Source organism: Pelobates fuscus, chromosome 8 (genome assembly GCF_036172605.1).
Source record: "Pelobates fuscus isolate aPelFus1 chromosome 8, aPelFus1.pri, whole genome shotgun sequence".
Classification (NCBI taxonomy): domain Eukaryota; kingdom Metazoa; phylum Chordata; class Amphibia; order Anura; family Pelobatidae; genus Pelobates; species Pelobates fuscus.
The window spans coordinates 58,994,239-59,007,376 of record NC_086324.1 but is presented as its reverse complement, the minus strand read 5'-3'; the positions used below and the strand labels follow the sequence as shown (position 1 = coordinate 59,007,376).

The 13,138-nt window shown below is 40.1% G+C and overlaps 1 protein-coding gene across 2 annotated transcripts in view; it reads left to right on the top strand.

Annotated features, from left to right (window-relative positions):
* Positions 1-13,138, top strand: part of VPS8 (VPS8 subunit of CORVET complex) — a 166,978-nt gene that overhangs the window by 142,959 nt on the left and 10,881 nt on the right. For both annotated transcript variants that reach the window (XM_063429889.1, XM_063429890.1), the window contains exons 42-44: positions 1,440-1,520; positions 3,630-3,799; positions 4,643-4,811. In XM_063429889.1, the coding sequence (XP_063285959.1) occupies positions 1,440-1,520; positions 3,630-3,799; positions 4,643-4,811 (420 nt within the window). The remainder of the gene's footprint in view (positions 1-1,439; positions 1,521-3,629; positions 3,800-4,642; positions 4,812-13,138) is intronic.

Genomic DNA, 13,138 nt, shown 5'->3' with positions numbered 1-13,138 from the left:
GCTTTAAACTTAGTTTGCAATTTGGTTTTAATGCCACAACAAGTTGCTGTTTAGTGGATAAACCCCTAAGTGTGTGCAGCCAAGACTTACGAAAAATGACCTGGAGTGTTTATATGTGTAATTTTATTAAATTGATCTATGCATCAAAGGCCAGCAGTTAACTTCACAAACACTCCTTTCTATAAATCAGTACTTTGTTTACTCACATCATAAACTGCTCCCTTATCTGGAATCAGTGGCAAAAGTGGCAGCCCCTGACTCAGGCTGGCAGTATATCTCTTACCTACCCGTCTTACATAGTTTCTTCCTATTTCGAGGCAGTATGAGTTTCACAAAACGCCCTCCCATGCAGAAGAGGTTAAACTGCAGACAAAGCAGCCGAAGACGCATCTGGTGTCTGCCCCTGGCTCGCTTTCCCGCAGGATGCAGATGTTTCAAAGAGTCTCTTTGAAATCTGGGCCACCATTCATGCATATTTCATGCCAGCTCTGTAGTGATGTGACCATATACTCAGAGAAATTTAACACTGTTGTGCCTGTTACACAGCTACAATCTGCAGACAGTGGAAGATGATGATGCTTAGAGTTATTGGACTCTAATTTTCGTTTAAATATCCTTTTGTATACTAAAGTAATCTGTTCTCTAGATTAACAGATTCTCGAATAAGGATGTGTGCCATCGATTCAAGGCATTACACTGGCACGTGAGCCAGCAGTATGTATAAAACAGGTTACTAGGCATCAGCAAAGGGCAAAAGACTTTGACAACAGCATGAACAAATCCACTTTATTTTGTTACATGCCACTTATGCTTTCAGATTTTTTAATGTAAGAACTTATTTGCCTTTTTCATATTCCTAAGAACAAAGTTTGTGTTGCAGTGGGTTTATTAACTACTCTGATTTTGTACAGAAATGCTCCTAAGTCACCAATTACTCAGCATGGCACATTTTATTTCACAACCTGCTTGTTACCTGGTCTGGCTAGCTGCATCAACTCTGCTCCTTGATAAGTTGTCGCAATTTTATGAAAAAACGATTGCACATTAACCACTATGTACGTTTTCACTTACTGGGAGTAGCGAGCCGTTTGGGGGACTAAAATGCCTTTGTTCTGGTACACATTTACCAAGGATCTTTAGTAGACACCTTTTATTAATAATGATATGAGTGTGTAGATAATGTAACCTACAGTATGCTAAAGTACAGGAAATGTCCACTTATGTTACAAGAAATATGCATCTAGTAGGAACTAGAACTTAAAATCAGTCAAAGGAGGTATGTGCTGCAAATTGAAGATATGAAACCGTGATTGCAAGGCAGAGACGGTTAGAGATTATATCATCATAAGGGTACTCAATGCCCACCTAGGGAAGGGGTGAGGTGAACATTTACCTGTTGGCTGCATTAGGTTGAAAAATCTCATTCTCATTAATTACAGGATCCTGTGTATGGAAGAGGAAAGTTGGGAGAAATACAAGGTTTGGTTTTGGGAATGCTGGACACCTTTAACTATGAACGGGTATGTCTTCTCTTTCTCTTTCAATTTCAGTCAATATAGTTTAGAGGTGGAGAACCTGTGTCAAATAGCATTCACATGCCTCACCATTGACTTGGTTTGTCCTCAAAATTAAAAGTATTGTGTTAAATATTTTTTTGGTTCAACATGCATGAGCTTCACATAGTAAACAATATTTACCTTTTTTTTTTTTTTTAAAGTTAATTTAATAGGCATTTATTTCTATTTTTTTTATTAATAGCTACCAAAGTTTATATTTTTCAGGTTGCAAGTCTATTAATAATTTGAAAACTAAACTTCATATATTTTAGATTTTACTATAATTCTGTAGAATGTTACAAAAGTATATCAGATGTGTACAAAGATACTATTCTATTTCCACAAACTGATATCATAGATATATTTAGAAACATTAAAGTGGCTCTGTTTCCTCTTCTCTTCCTCTTTAAGAATCTGTTCTTTTCTTAATTTCCGATCTAGTTCTTTTTAAAACATTAAGACAAAATAGTGACTACTTTATTTTAGGTATTTTTCCTACAGCTGACAATCTTTACAAAGGGGGGAGCTCAAGGCAACTATTATTGTTGATGCAACGAGATTTCCCATGATGAAATTAAATTTTAACTTCAGTAATATGCAGGGGTCAAGTCCTGGGGAAAAAAAGTGTGGGAACTCACGCAAGATCCATCCCCACCCAAAAGCATCTTCACCTGTGAACCTCTTAACCCGCCTTTTGTTTCTTATCCCTTTTTTAAAATGTCTTACCCCCTTTAGTGTATCTTATCCCCTATTTTCCCCATTGTGTGTCTTACACCTCCCTTGTGTATCTCTTACAACCCCCCTTTGTGTGTTTTCCCACCATCCCATCTCATAGTGTTCCTTACCACCCCCCCCCCCCCCCCCGGTCCCTACCTCTCTTTGTAGCATGGCCGAACGGAGCAGACGCGGTACAGGAGATTCAGTTTCCAGTACCCGGCCGACTATCTCAGTGAGCATTTCCTTTCTGTCCGGCTGGGTACAGGAAACTTAAGTGCCCACCTCCTGCCGGTCACTCTGATCTAGCACCCTCAGGGCCAGTGACACATGACCCCTTAAGGACACATGACATGTGTGACATTATTATTCCAGAAGTTTGGTCCTTAAGGGGTTAAAGGTCAAATTAACCAAACTGGAATAATTCAGGTATACTTTCTGTTTGGCTACTCTGGACTGAAATTTCAATTTTATTTTGAATTCTAATTTTAATAAATAACCCTGTCTGTGTTATGTGTTTGTTAAAACCTACAACTGCACTCCTTCCTCCAGAATGCAACTGATTGACACTGTAGTCAGGATTTAAATGGAATACAGCAGAATGTGGTTCAACCTATAAGTATTGTAAATGTCATGACATTCCTTACGATCTTATCATTGAACTCATCATGGAATGTTCTACTTATTAAGTGTCAGCAGGTTCATGCAACACAGAGTGCCACTAAACAGCAACATTCCGTTCAGAATGGGATCTATTAAAAACTAGATAGGTTTGATGGCATAGGCACTCACTGGTGATTTAGGGGTTAATAGCCCAGTGCCCTATATGTGTAAATGCATAAACATCTTTGTGCCGAACGTGAAGAAGTTGGGACGTAATTATCACTTGCAAATATTTGTAAAAAAAATAATTAGCACCTACAAAATAACCAGGGTAACAGCAGGAACAAAACACCAAACACATCCAGGATTATTCCATAAATTAGAACAAAGTCACAAAACTACAATGTTTCATTCAAATTAAATGTATACCATAAAATAAAAAGTTAATGTATATGGGGAGGGTCGTAGATTCACGGAGGGTCATGTAACAGCGAGGCAATGAAAAAGTTAATGTATATGAACACTGCACAATGACTGTTAGATATTCAGAAATTGGTTAATTCAATATAATGTGAATTGTAGGGAATCACAAACCAAATTGCAACATTTAGCCAAAAATAGCCAAACTGTGACTATTGCGGAGTTGGAGAATTTTTCTGCTTCTCCCTAAACCTTGCAATTTGGTTTTTAATTTGTTGCAGTTCTTCTTTTAGTGAATAAATCACCTTCTCCCATTCTTTGAACTTTTCAAATCAGACATTACTGGAAACCACAACCAACCTTCTGAACCAGGACCTCCATTGGTCTCTATGTAACCTGAAGGCTTCGATCACCCGGGCGCTGGTTCCCAAGCAAGACTTCTGTTGCATTTGCCTACAGCAGTACAAGAGAAGGCAGGAAGCCTCAGATGAAATAATTGTCTTTAGGTAACAGCTGTTATTTATTATCATTATGGAGTTATAGTGCACTAAACACTAAAGTAATCAGAGTTTCATAATCTCGTGTGCAAGTCCTGCTGTTTTTCTCGGCGTCCTTGTCAATCTTGATGGAAATGGTGGTCAGGGATAACTAGATGTTTGTAGAATTTGGAATCCAGATAGACACGTGTAAGCCATAACTACTGAACAAGTATCTCTGGAGATCTATACAAAATCCTTACACGCTTCTCCATAATTAAAATATATCACTACAACAAAATGCAATGCAGTAAATATGTGCTCATTTTAATAATTTTACTAAACGAACGATTGTAAGAGGTAGCACGAGAGAAATCAAGAGAGAAAATTAGAACATTTCTGTGTTTTCTCATTTTCCCTCTTTAACTTAGATATTCTCGCCTATTCTTTTAAATTAATGAAACCGAGAAGGCTGGAACTGTCTCCTCTGTCTTGTCTAAATCTTATGTAAAGATTGGAATATGTCAGGTTGAATGGATTGCTATAATCTTCTCTTATTTGCAGCTCCATAAGCTGTGAGTCCGCTTCATGAAGGAATAAACTTCAAAAAGCATCTTACAGGCATTATCAGACAGAGGAAATGTCACTGCTTTTAAGGTCACTTGTCCTTATGACCTTTTACAGGGGACTTTATCTGCTTCTGCCTTTAGGCAGCAAAAATTAGATTGCATGCTTGTTATGCCTCAGTATCCCTGTTATTGCAAACACATTGACTCTCTTTGCTGCCGATAACATGCCTGACATTAACGGCATTAACATTTGCAGAAAGCCTCCCTAATTGTTCTTGTAAAATATGCTAATGTGGTTTTTCAGCTGCGGACACTTGTACCACTCGCTGTGCCTAGCTGGGAAGGACTGCAAGGTCGATGCAGGTGGACAAAGCCAATGGATCTGCTACCGGTGCAATTCTAGTAGCAAAGGCCGATCTGGGCATCAGTCTGGAACAGATGTAAAGAGGAGCAGAACTTCCTCTTTAGTGCAGGTAAGCAGGAGAAGTTTATTTTGTGTTATATTAAGTGAGGATGTAGTTGCCCACAGCATCAAGGTCCCTTCTGCTAGCTGTAACGTGTTTTCTCATCATACTCAGCCGAGCATTACAACCAGTTACCATAAACTGGACACGAAGCACATTTTAAACATAATATACTGCGGCCTCTGTCAATTTGTTTGTACGAGAAAGAAAAGCCAGTAGAGGGCGAGGAGGCAATGGCAAATACCTAGACTGGGAGCTGGGTGTAGGGGCAGCAGAAAAATTCACAGGGCCAGATTTCCTCCTCATTCAGAAGTAATAATAATTCTTTTTGAGAACAAGCAAACATTTGAAGGAACAGTGTTCCTTTGTTGATTTAGATTACTGACCCGCTGTTAAAAGGCAAGTGCCACTAAAGGCATGTTTTCTGAACGTAATCATTGCCATTTCTCAGAATGGACATTGTTTTACATTACCAGAGCAAATGCACCAAAATTACATAGTTACATAGTTAGATAGCTGAAAAGAGACTTGCGTCCATCAAGTTCAGCCTTCCTCACATTTGTTTTTTGCTGTTGATCCAAAAGGCAAAAAAAAAAAAACCCCCAGTTTGAAGCACAATTTTGCAACAAGCTAGGACAAAAAATTCCTTCTTGACCCCAGAATGGCAGTCAGATTTATCCTTGAATCAAGCAGTTATTACCCTACATTGAAAGATTATATCCTTTAATATTCTGTCTTTGCAAGTATGCATCTAGTAGCTGTTTGAACATCTGTATGGACTCTGATAAAACCACTTCTTCAGGCAGAGAATTCCACATCCTGATTGTTCTTACAGTAAAAAAACCTTTCCTTTGCCTTAGACGAAATCTTCTTTCTTCCAGTCTAAACGCATGGCCTCGTGTCCTATGTAAAGTCCGGTTTGTGAATAGATTTCCACACAATGGTTTGTATTGGCCCCGAATATATTTGTATAATGTTGTCATATCCCCTCTCAGGCGACGTTTTTCTAAACTAAATAGGTTTAAATTTGTTAACCTGGGGTGGCGGGGCCTGACCGCGGACAGGAGCAGACGCACACTGCAGCAGCTCCTGCATATCCACGCTAAATGCACCCAAATTACAGAACACAGAACCAGCAAACCGGTAAAATCGGACCTAATCATCGAAGGGGACTCTCTACGCTCCAAGTAGATACCAAACATGTGGACTTCCGAGCCGGTTCTGAGCACACAAATTCTGCGGCCTAGTAGCATGGTAGGCCCGGGGGAGACGGCCGCTCTCCCGCCGCCACCACAACTCAAGGCTGATCCTGGATTGGGTTCCTGTTCCCCCCCTCTATGGACCGGCGGGGGTTATCCCGGTCCCCACCGACCCGGCAAGTATGCCATCAGCGTCTCTCACTCCATACCGCATCGCGGGCTCCGACTACACCGGGCCCTGCGTAATGGTGGATACATGCCGTCTGTCAGAGCCCATACCTCACCAGCCAATACTCACTCAGCTGGATGCAATATTCACCCGATTTTGGGAGAGACTGCAGCAGCGCTCTACTGCCCAATTACCTCATATACAGAGAGGGAAAGTAGTGGAACCTGAGGCCGTGGAGCGGAGTGGGCCTGTCCCGGGCTCAGCACCCTGCTCAATCCACGCACCACGCGTCCAACGCCCACCCGGGCTGAGGGTCAGCCGGAGTTCCCCTCCGAGGCAACACCCGCACCGCCGGAGGGCCTCCCGCCGCAGGCGGCGGAGGAGTAAGATCAGGGCCTTTCATGGCGCCCGCACAGGGAGAGACCCGGACCTACGGAATTCCCGGGTCTGCGGGACATCACTGCCGACCCCACACCAGGCCTGGGGCTGGGGAGAGGCCTCGTTCTGCCCGCGGATTGCCACTACTCCCCGAGCACTTCCAGCATCGGTTTCCAGCTCGCCAAGCACCGGGATCGGCTGAACATGAGGTCGGAAGATGGAGTCCAGCCTCACATTTATAGAGGATCTCACAGCAGAAGGACTTATCTTACACAGGCGGACTCTGACTCTCTATTAACGCAGCATGTATCCATCACACACATGAGGCACACATCACCTACCACTCCACCTCACTACGATATCATATTACACCACCTTGTTAACATGCTAGGAAGGGGGCTGCTCCTCAAAGGCATGGCTCTACACTCACACTAACAGAACCCACTACGTACAAGACGGCACAATCACCACACTAACAACACTGGATGTCGGCAGCACTGATACCTACGACGCGTGCTAAGTCCCAGGCTGCCTCATCTTTCAGCTAACCTGGATAGGAGACACACTACACTACACCGCACGCTTGCCGGTCAGGTGGCTCTAAGCGCCAACAAGTGAGCCTAAACATACTATCACCCCACCTACTACATCTCAGCTTAGGCTTGGCTAATTGCTCAACTGCAGTCTCGCTTTACATGTTCTTTTACATGCTATTATGCACGCAGCTTACTCATATGTTATTTTTGTTTTGCATGTTCAATCTATCAGAAAGCCTAATCTGCGATCGACTCACCTGTATACCTAGCCTATAAGCATGTCTACTAGAATAAGCTGGTATCACATTTAGCATGTAACTTTGCCTGCGTTGGCACTCAGATAAGCGTAGTTTAAGTAATATCTTTCTGTTTCAAAGCTATAACTAAGCCTAACTCAATGGAATAAGCACCATTCATTTACTTTAATTTATACTACTTTATTTTGTTTCTTTTAACTATGCCTAGATCGCTATGTTTATTCATGTCTCAAAAAGAAAAATATGGCAGTTTCTCTTGGGAGAGTGGCACAAACCATCTAGTTATCATAAACGCATGTTTTCCCGTAATACCTCCTTTTTCTATTCTGTACCCCATGACGCATATGCCATAATAAAAGAAAGATTTACAAAAAAAAAAAAAAAATTTGTTAACCTTTCTTCATAGCTGATATGTTCCATTCCTTTTATTAATTTTGTAGCCCGCCTCTGCACTTTTTCTAGTGCCATGATATCCTTCTTTAGAACAGGTGCCCAAAATTGCACAGCATATTCAATATGTGGTCTTACCAGTGATTTATAGAGAGGCAAAATGATATTCTCGTCCCGAGAATGAATGCCCTTTTTCATGCATGACAATACCTTACTGGCCTTGGCCACTGCTGATTGACATTGCACATTGTTGCATAGTTTGTTGTCTATAACAATTCCCAAGTCCTTTTCGTGTGTTGTTATCCCTAATTCACTTCCATTAAGGGTATACGTTGCTTGTGTATTCTTTACGCCGAAGTGCATAACTTTGCATTTTTCAACATTAAATTTCATCTGCCATTTGAGTGCCCAGTCCTCCAGTCTATCTAAATCCTTCTGCAGCAAAGTAATATCTTGCTCACATTGTATTATTTTACAAAGTTTTGTGTCATCTGCAAACACTACATTAATATGTAGCATCTTAGGTGCTTAAAGTATCCCTGTTATAGATTCCCCTTTAGCTAGTCCCTGCTCAGGATTCAAACATGTTTTTGCTCAAAAGTACTATTACAGTGATAATCTAGGCCTGTTGCATATTAGACTGAGAGGGCAGTGGATGCATGGAATAGGCTTCCAGCTAAAGTGGTAGAGGTTTACACAGTAAAGGAGTTTAAGCATGCGTTGGATAGGCATAAGGCTATCCTAACTATAAGATAAGGCCAGGGACTAATGAAAGTATTTAGAAAATTGGGCAGACTAGATGGGCCGAATGGTTCTTATCTGCCGTCACATTCTATGTTTCTATGTTCTAGACTGGTTCCAAGCATTATGGTGATGAGCTAGATCCAAAATGCCAGCAAGAGCCTTTGGCACAACAGAAACCGTAATGCCATACGATCATTTTGGCCTTCTTTGGTTATCAGTGAGGTATAGCTGAGATCCCTAGGCACAGTGAGCACATCTGGGATACCCTTTTAACTTAGGGAGACCCTAATGAATGCAATGCAGCAGAAGCAGACAAAAGAGATAAAAACACTGAGAATGGGCAAAAACTTAAGATGCCTTTCGGTTAGTTCCCACTCAGGTGTCAAACATGTTTCTGCCGACATGTGCCATTACAGAGAGAACCTTAGGGTCACCGTGATCTCACCTACAAGAGTTATCCAGATCCAATATGTTGGCAAGCTCCCTGTGCATGAAATTTAGGGCAAACCCTGGTGATCATTTAACCTTCTTTGGGCTTCATCAGTGAGGTGTAACACATACCACCCTCTCTCTCTGCACAAAAATAAATAAATCAATTAAGCCACTAATCAACAGTCACAGACTTGTACATTATAAATGTATTACAGAAACTAGCCATATTAACTTTATATGCTGGAATTTAAACTCAATTCTCCAAATATGTTATTGCTGTACATGAATACTTGTGTCTGTTTGTCGGTTGTATTAATGTGAATGTATATGTGCATTTTTCTGTGTGTTGTGCATAGACTGAATACATATATGTGAATCTATAAGTCTAGTGCGGCAATGTTGATGTGCAGACATGGCCATTGAGAAAGCATTCTAACTGCCCATGGTGGGAAGTATGAGACAACCATTTAGATAACAGCATCTTCTGTCAGCATCAGCTTCACATTATAGGCAGCGAAGCTTCAAAGCCCTCTGTCCCAAGCAATAAGCAATGCCGATGGACAACCACATCCTGCATATTAGCAGAGTGCCACCAAAAAGAAACATTTTCTTATTTATTTATTTCCCTTTTTAAATATATATATATATATATATATATATGCTACGTGGTAATTGCATTGGTGTTTTGTTTTTTTTAATTAGTGGGAACAAGTGAGAGATATACTTTCTGGTTCTCATGTTACAAATCGTGGAGAACTAGACTATTTGGGGTGAGGGGCACCAGAGAATTTGAATTTTATGCCTACAATTGCCTGAGAATATTACTTTTCTAACTCGCCATAAGGCACTGTAGTGGTTATGGTGCTGCGACTACCCCTTTAAAGATATGCCATATGTTTCATTAAGCTGACCGTGATTAGACTGGGACCAAACAATAATAGTAAAGCGAGAAAGGGCTTCCATTTTGACAAAGAAGGAAATGAGGTTGTGTAAACCACAGAATTAAAATTTCTGTACTTTCTTAGATTTTGGTTTATGTAGTATTTAACTTAAAGTAACTCTCATAGCACCATAACCACTGGATACTGCTGTAATGGATAAGTAGATAAGCTGTTTGAGAACCGTTTGACAACTCATTTGAGGTCTACCCGAGGCCGGTTTCTTCCTCCCGTAGAGCCAGAACCTCCGGCATGGAGATTGCTTTTTACTCGACTAAACTAAGCCCTTTTGTGCAGAGCGTCTCATTGGCTGAGAACATCAACTTAGCTCAATGCAGGAATTTCCAAAGCACAGGAGAAGGGGACCATTGTCTGGACTTGGAAGCTTGTCTGTTAGTTTGCTGTTCCATACTGGTCATTCTAGTAGGATGTCTGTGTATCCAAATTATGAACATTTTAATCATATTCTAAGTGTCTCAAGGGACACTCAATCAAATATAAGGTGTTCTTTTATGGCACATGATTAGGAAAGCTGCCTTTATTAGCCAGATTCCTACACGTTTATTAAATTATGTTAAATTCAGTATGTTAATAGTGTAACTGTGAGATTCTCTCGTGTAATTGTGACATGTTCAGATGTTTTGATGTGCTTCTGCCCACTATATATTTAATAGTTTTAAAAAAATACAACTAGGCCCTAAGTTGTCAAAACTCAACGAAGCCTGACTATATCCTATCCAGACATGTGGTTATTTCAGCACGCCACAGGGGAATATTAGCAGCTGCTTTTAGAGATTGTATTATCTGCAGGTCCAGTGCAAAGAGATGCATTAAGCGTCAAAACAAAGCATTTCTCCGAATCCACAGGGAATAGCTTGTGTTCTATCGCTTCTCCTCACTTCTGCTGCCTCAAAGATGTTGACCGAGCATGACTGATCAAGGCATTAAAGTTTAGCAGTGACTGGTACACGGGTTCTGAAGATGTCATCAGATCGCTCAGCAGTTCATGAGTTGTATTCTACTGGTATAAGAATATTAGTTCTTTCTCACTCTTCTCGCCATCATGGCTTTGGAAGGCTGCCCTGACAGTTTATCAAAAAACGTCTAACCATCCTCTTTTGTATTATTGATATTGTCTCAGATTTATTTGTGCACGTTCAGTCAAACAGTTATTTATTGTATGCCCCGAGTTTACAATAAATAACAATAAATCATAATTCCGTCAAGCCTGAAAACAACAGCCAGGCCATTGTAGATTAGCCATTAATTAATCCATTACTTAAATCATATGCAGGCTGGGTATCAGGAGTGACCCACAGCTGAATTACCTTTGACCGGCTGGACATCATTAATGGAACACTATAGGGTCAGGAACACAAATATGTATTCCTGACCCTATAGTGTTAAAAACACCATCTAGTGCAGCACTACCCTAGGAAGCACCTTTAGCAGCCATCTGAGGAGTGGCCAGTGAAGTTATCACTAGGCTGTAATGTAAACACTGCATTTTCTCTGAAAAGACAGTGATTACAGCAAAAAGCCTGAAGGTAATGATTCTACTCACCAGAACAAATTCATTAAGCTGTAGTTGTTCTGGTGACTATAGTATCCCTTTAAATATACCAAAGATCACTTATTACTGAATATAAGTAGACTTTTCCTCTCTGTCTCTTTAATTGAGCAATCCCATTATAAACTTTTATATCACCACTTGTATTTCAAAAGTTTATATTCGGGTGTTGTGTGTGTGTGTGTGTGCTGTATAACTGATCGCTACAGCAGAGATAGTGTTAATTATTTCTGCCGTCACTGTCAGCTGAGTATTTGTGAGAATTATTTCTATCTCACTTTTCGAGAGCTTACAGTTTTTCACGCACCCACAATTAGACCACATGGAGCAATTGTTTATTTTATCACTTCTTCCTGCCACTGGCAGTTTGCTTTTTCTCACTCTTGTCCTGCAGTCTGTAAAATGTATAAACAGTAACCCTTTCATGGATGAATACTCTTTTTAGAGTCGCTTTCATCCACAATTTAAAAAAACTGCAGAACAATGTATTGATTAGCATACCGATTTCTTTAGCGTCATATTTCATTTTAATGTCTTCTACATTACTGTTGTTTATAGTTTGATTGGAATTTCAGAATGTGAAATTATATTGTGGAGCGGAGGCCCCGGACATGTTATCTCTTTAGCCCCATAGGGTCAGGTCACTTGCTGTTTGTGACATTGAATTTTTTTTCTTTCTAAATTGGCCTGTTAGTATCATGGTTCGTTAATATAAAATAACCATCTGCACCTGCTCCTCTTGATCTGCTTGTTTCTTTGATTCCCTTCAGCAGACCGAGAGTGATTTGCAGTGTCCAATATTCAGCCTTAAAAATGATCTCATAATGCAAGAATAGAGCTTTATTCAGTCCTCTAACAAAAATGGCGAAGTTGGTTCACACACAAATTCAAGCTGATTCTACAAGAAGTCATAACAATTCTAATATGTAATTCATTCAATTAATATTTATCACTGGCATGTATTAACTTTTAATTCTCTTCTGAAATTAAGAGGAGGTAGATTAAAATATATTTATTTTAACAAAATATGTATACACAAAGGGCATTTAAGTAAATACAGAACCTCTCAGGTTCTTTATTTAAATGTCCTTTGTGTTTACAGAATTTGTATTTATTACATTGTTATCGTATAACTACATGGAGTAGAGCTCTCTATTACTTTATGTAACTGGCGATATGCGTGTTCTTAAAAGATTGAAGCCTTTATTTCCTAATTAAGAACTTGTTATCCATGGATACGTGCTCTGGAACCAGGCTATTGGAGACATTCCTGAGGATCACTGGCACACAATACACCACAGAAGGGAAACTGCAATGTTCTACTACTGCCACATTTTATCTATGGAATATGCTTCCAAAATCCACCCACATTTTTATTGAGTTTTCAATACCGCTTCCAAGCACAATGGGACATGATGTAGGTAGTTTGTGCTGTGTGTGTAGACAACCCTTCCATATTTTTGATCGCAATTGCTATAAGAATTTTTATGAAGGCCAGAGCATCAATCCTTGTGTTGGAGAAATAAAAAGTAAACATGTAGAATGTAGGTCATTCTTGTTTGGATGATGGCACAAGCATTATGATTTTGAATCTGTATTTTACATTAATAGGGTGTGGGTTGGTGCAGCTTAATAGGCAGTAAATGTTGCATCTTTGCAATAATATCACTAACCAGTTGGCCTGGAGATAAGTAACAGCAAAGAAAATATTCATTAGTGCAGA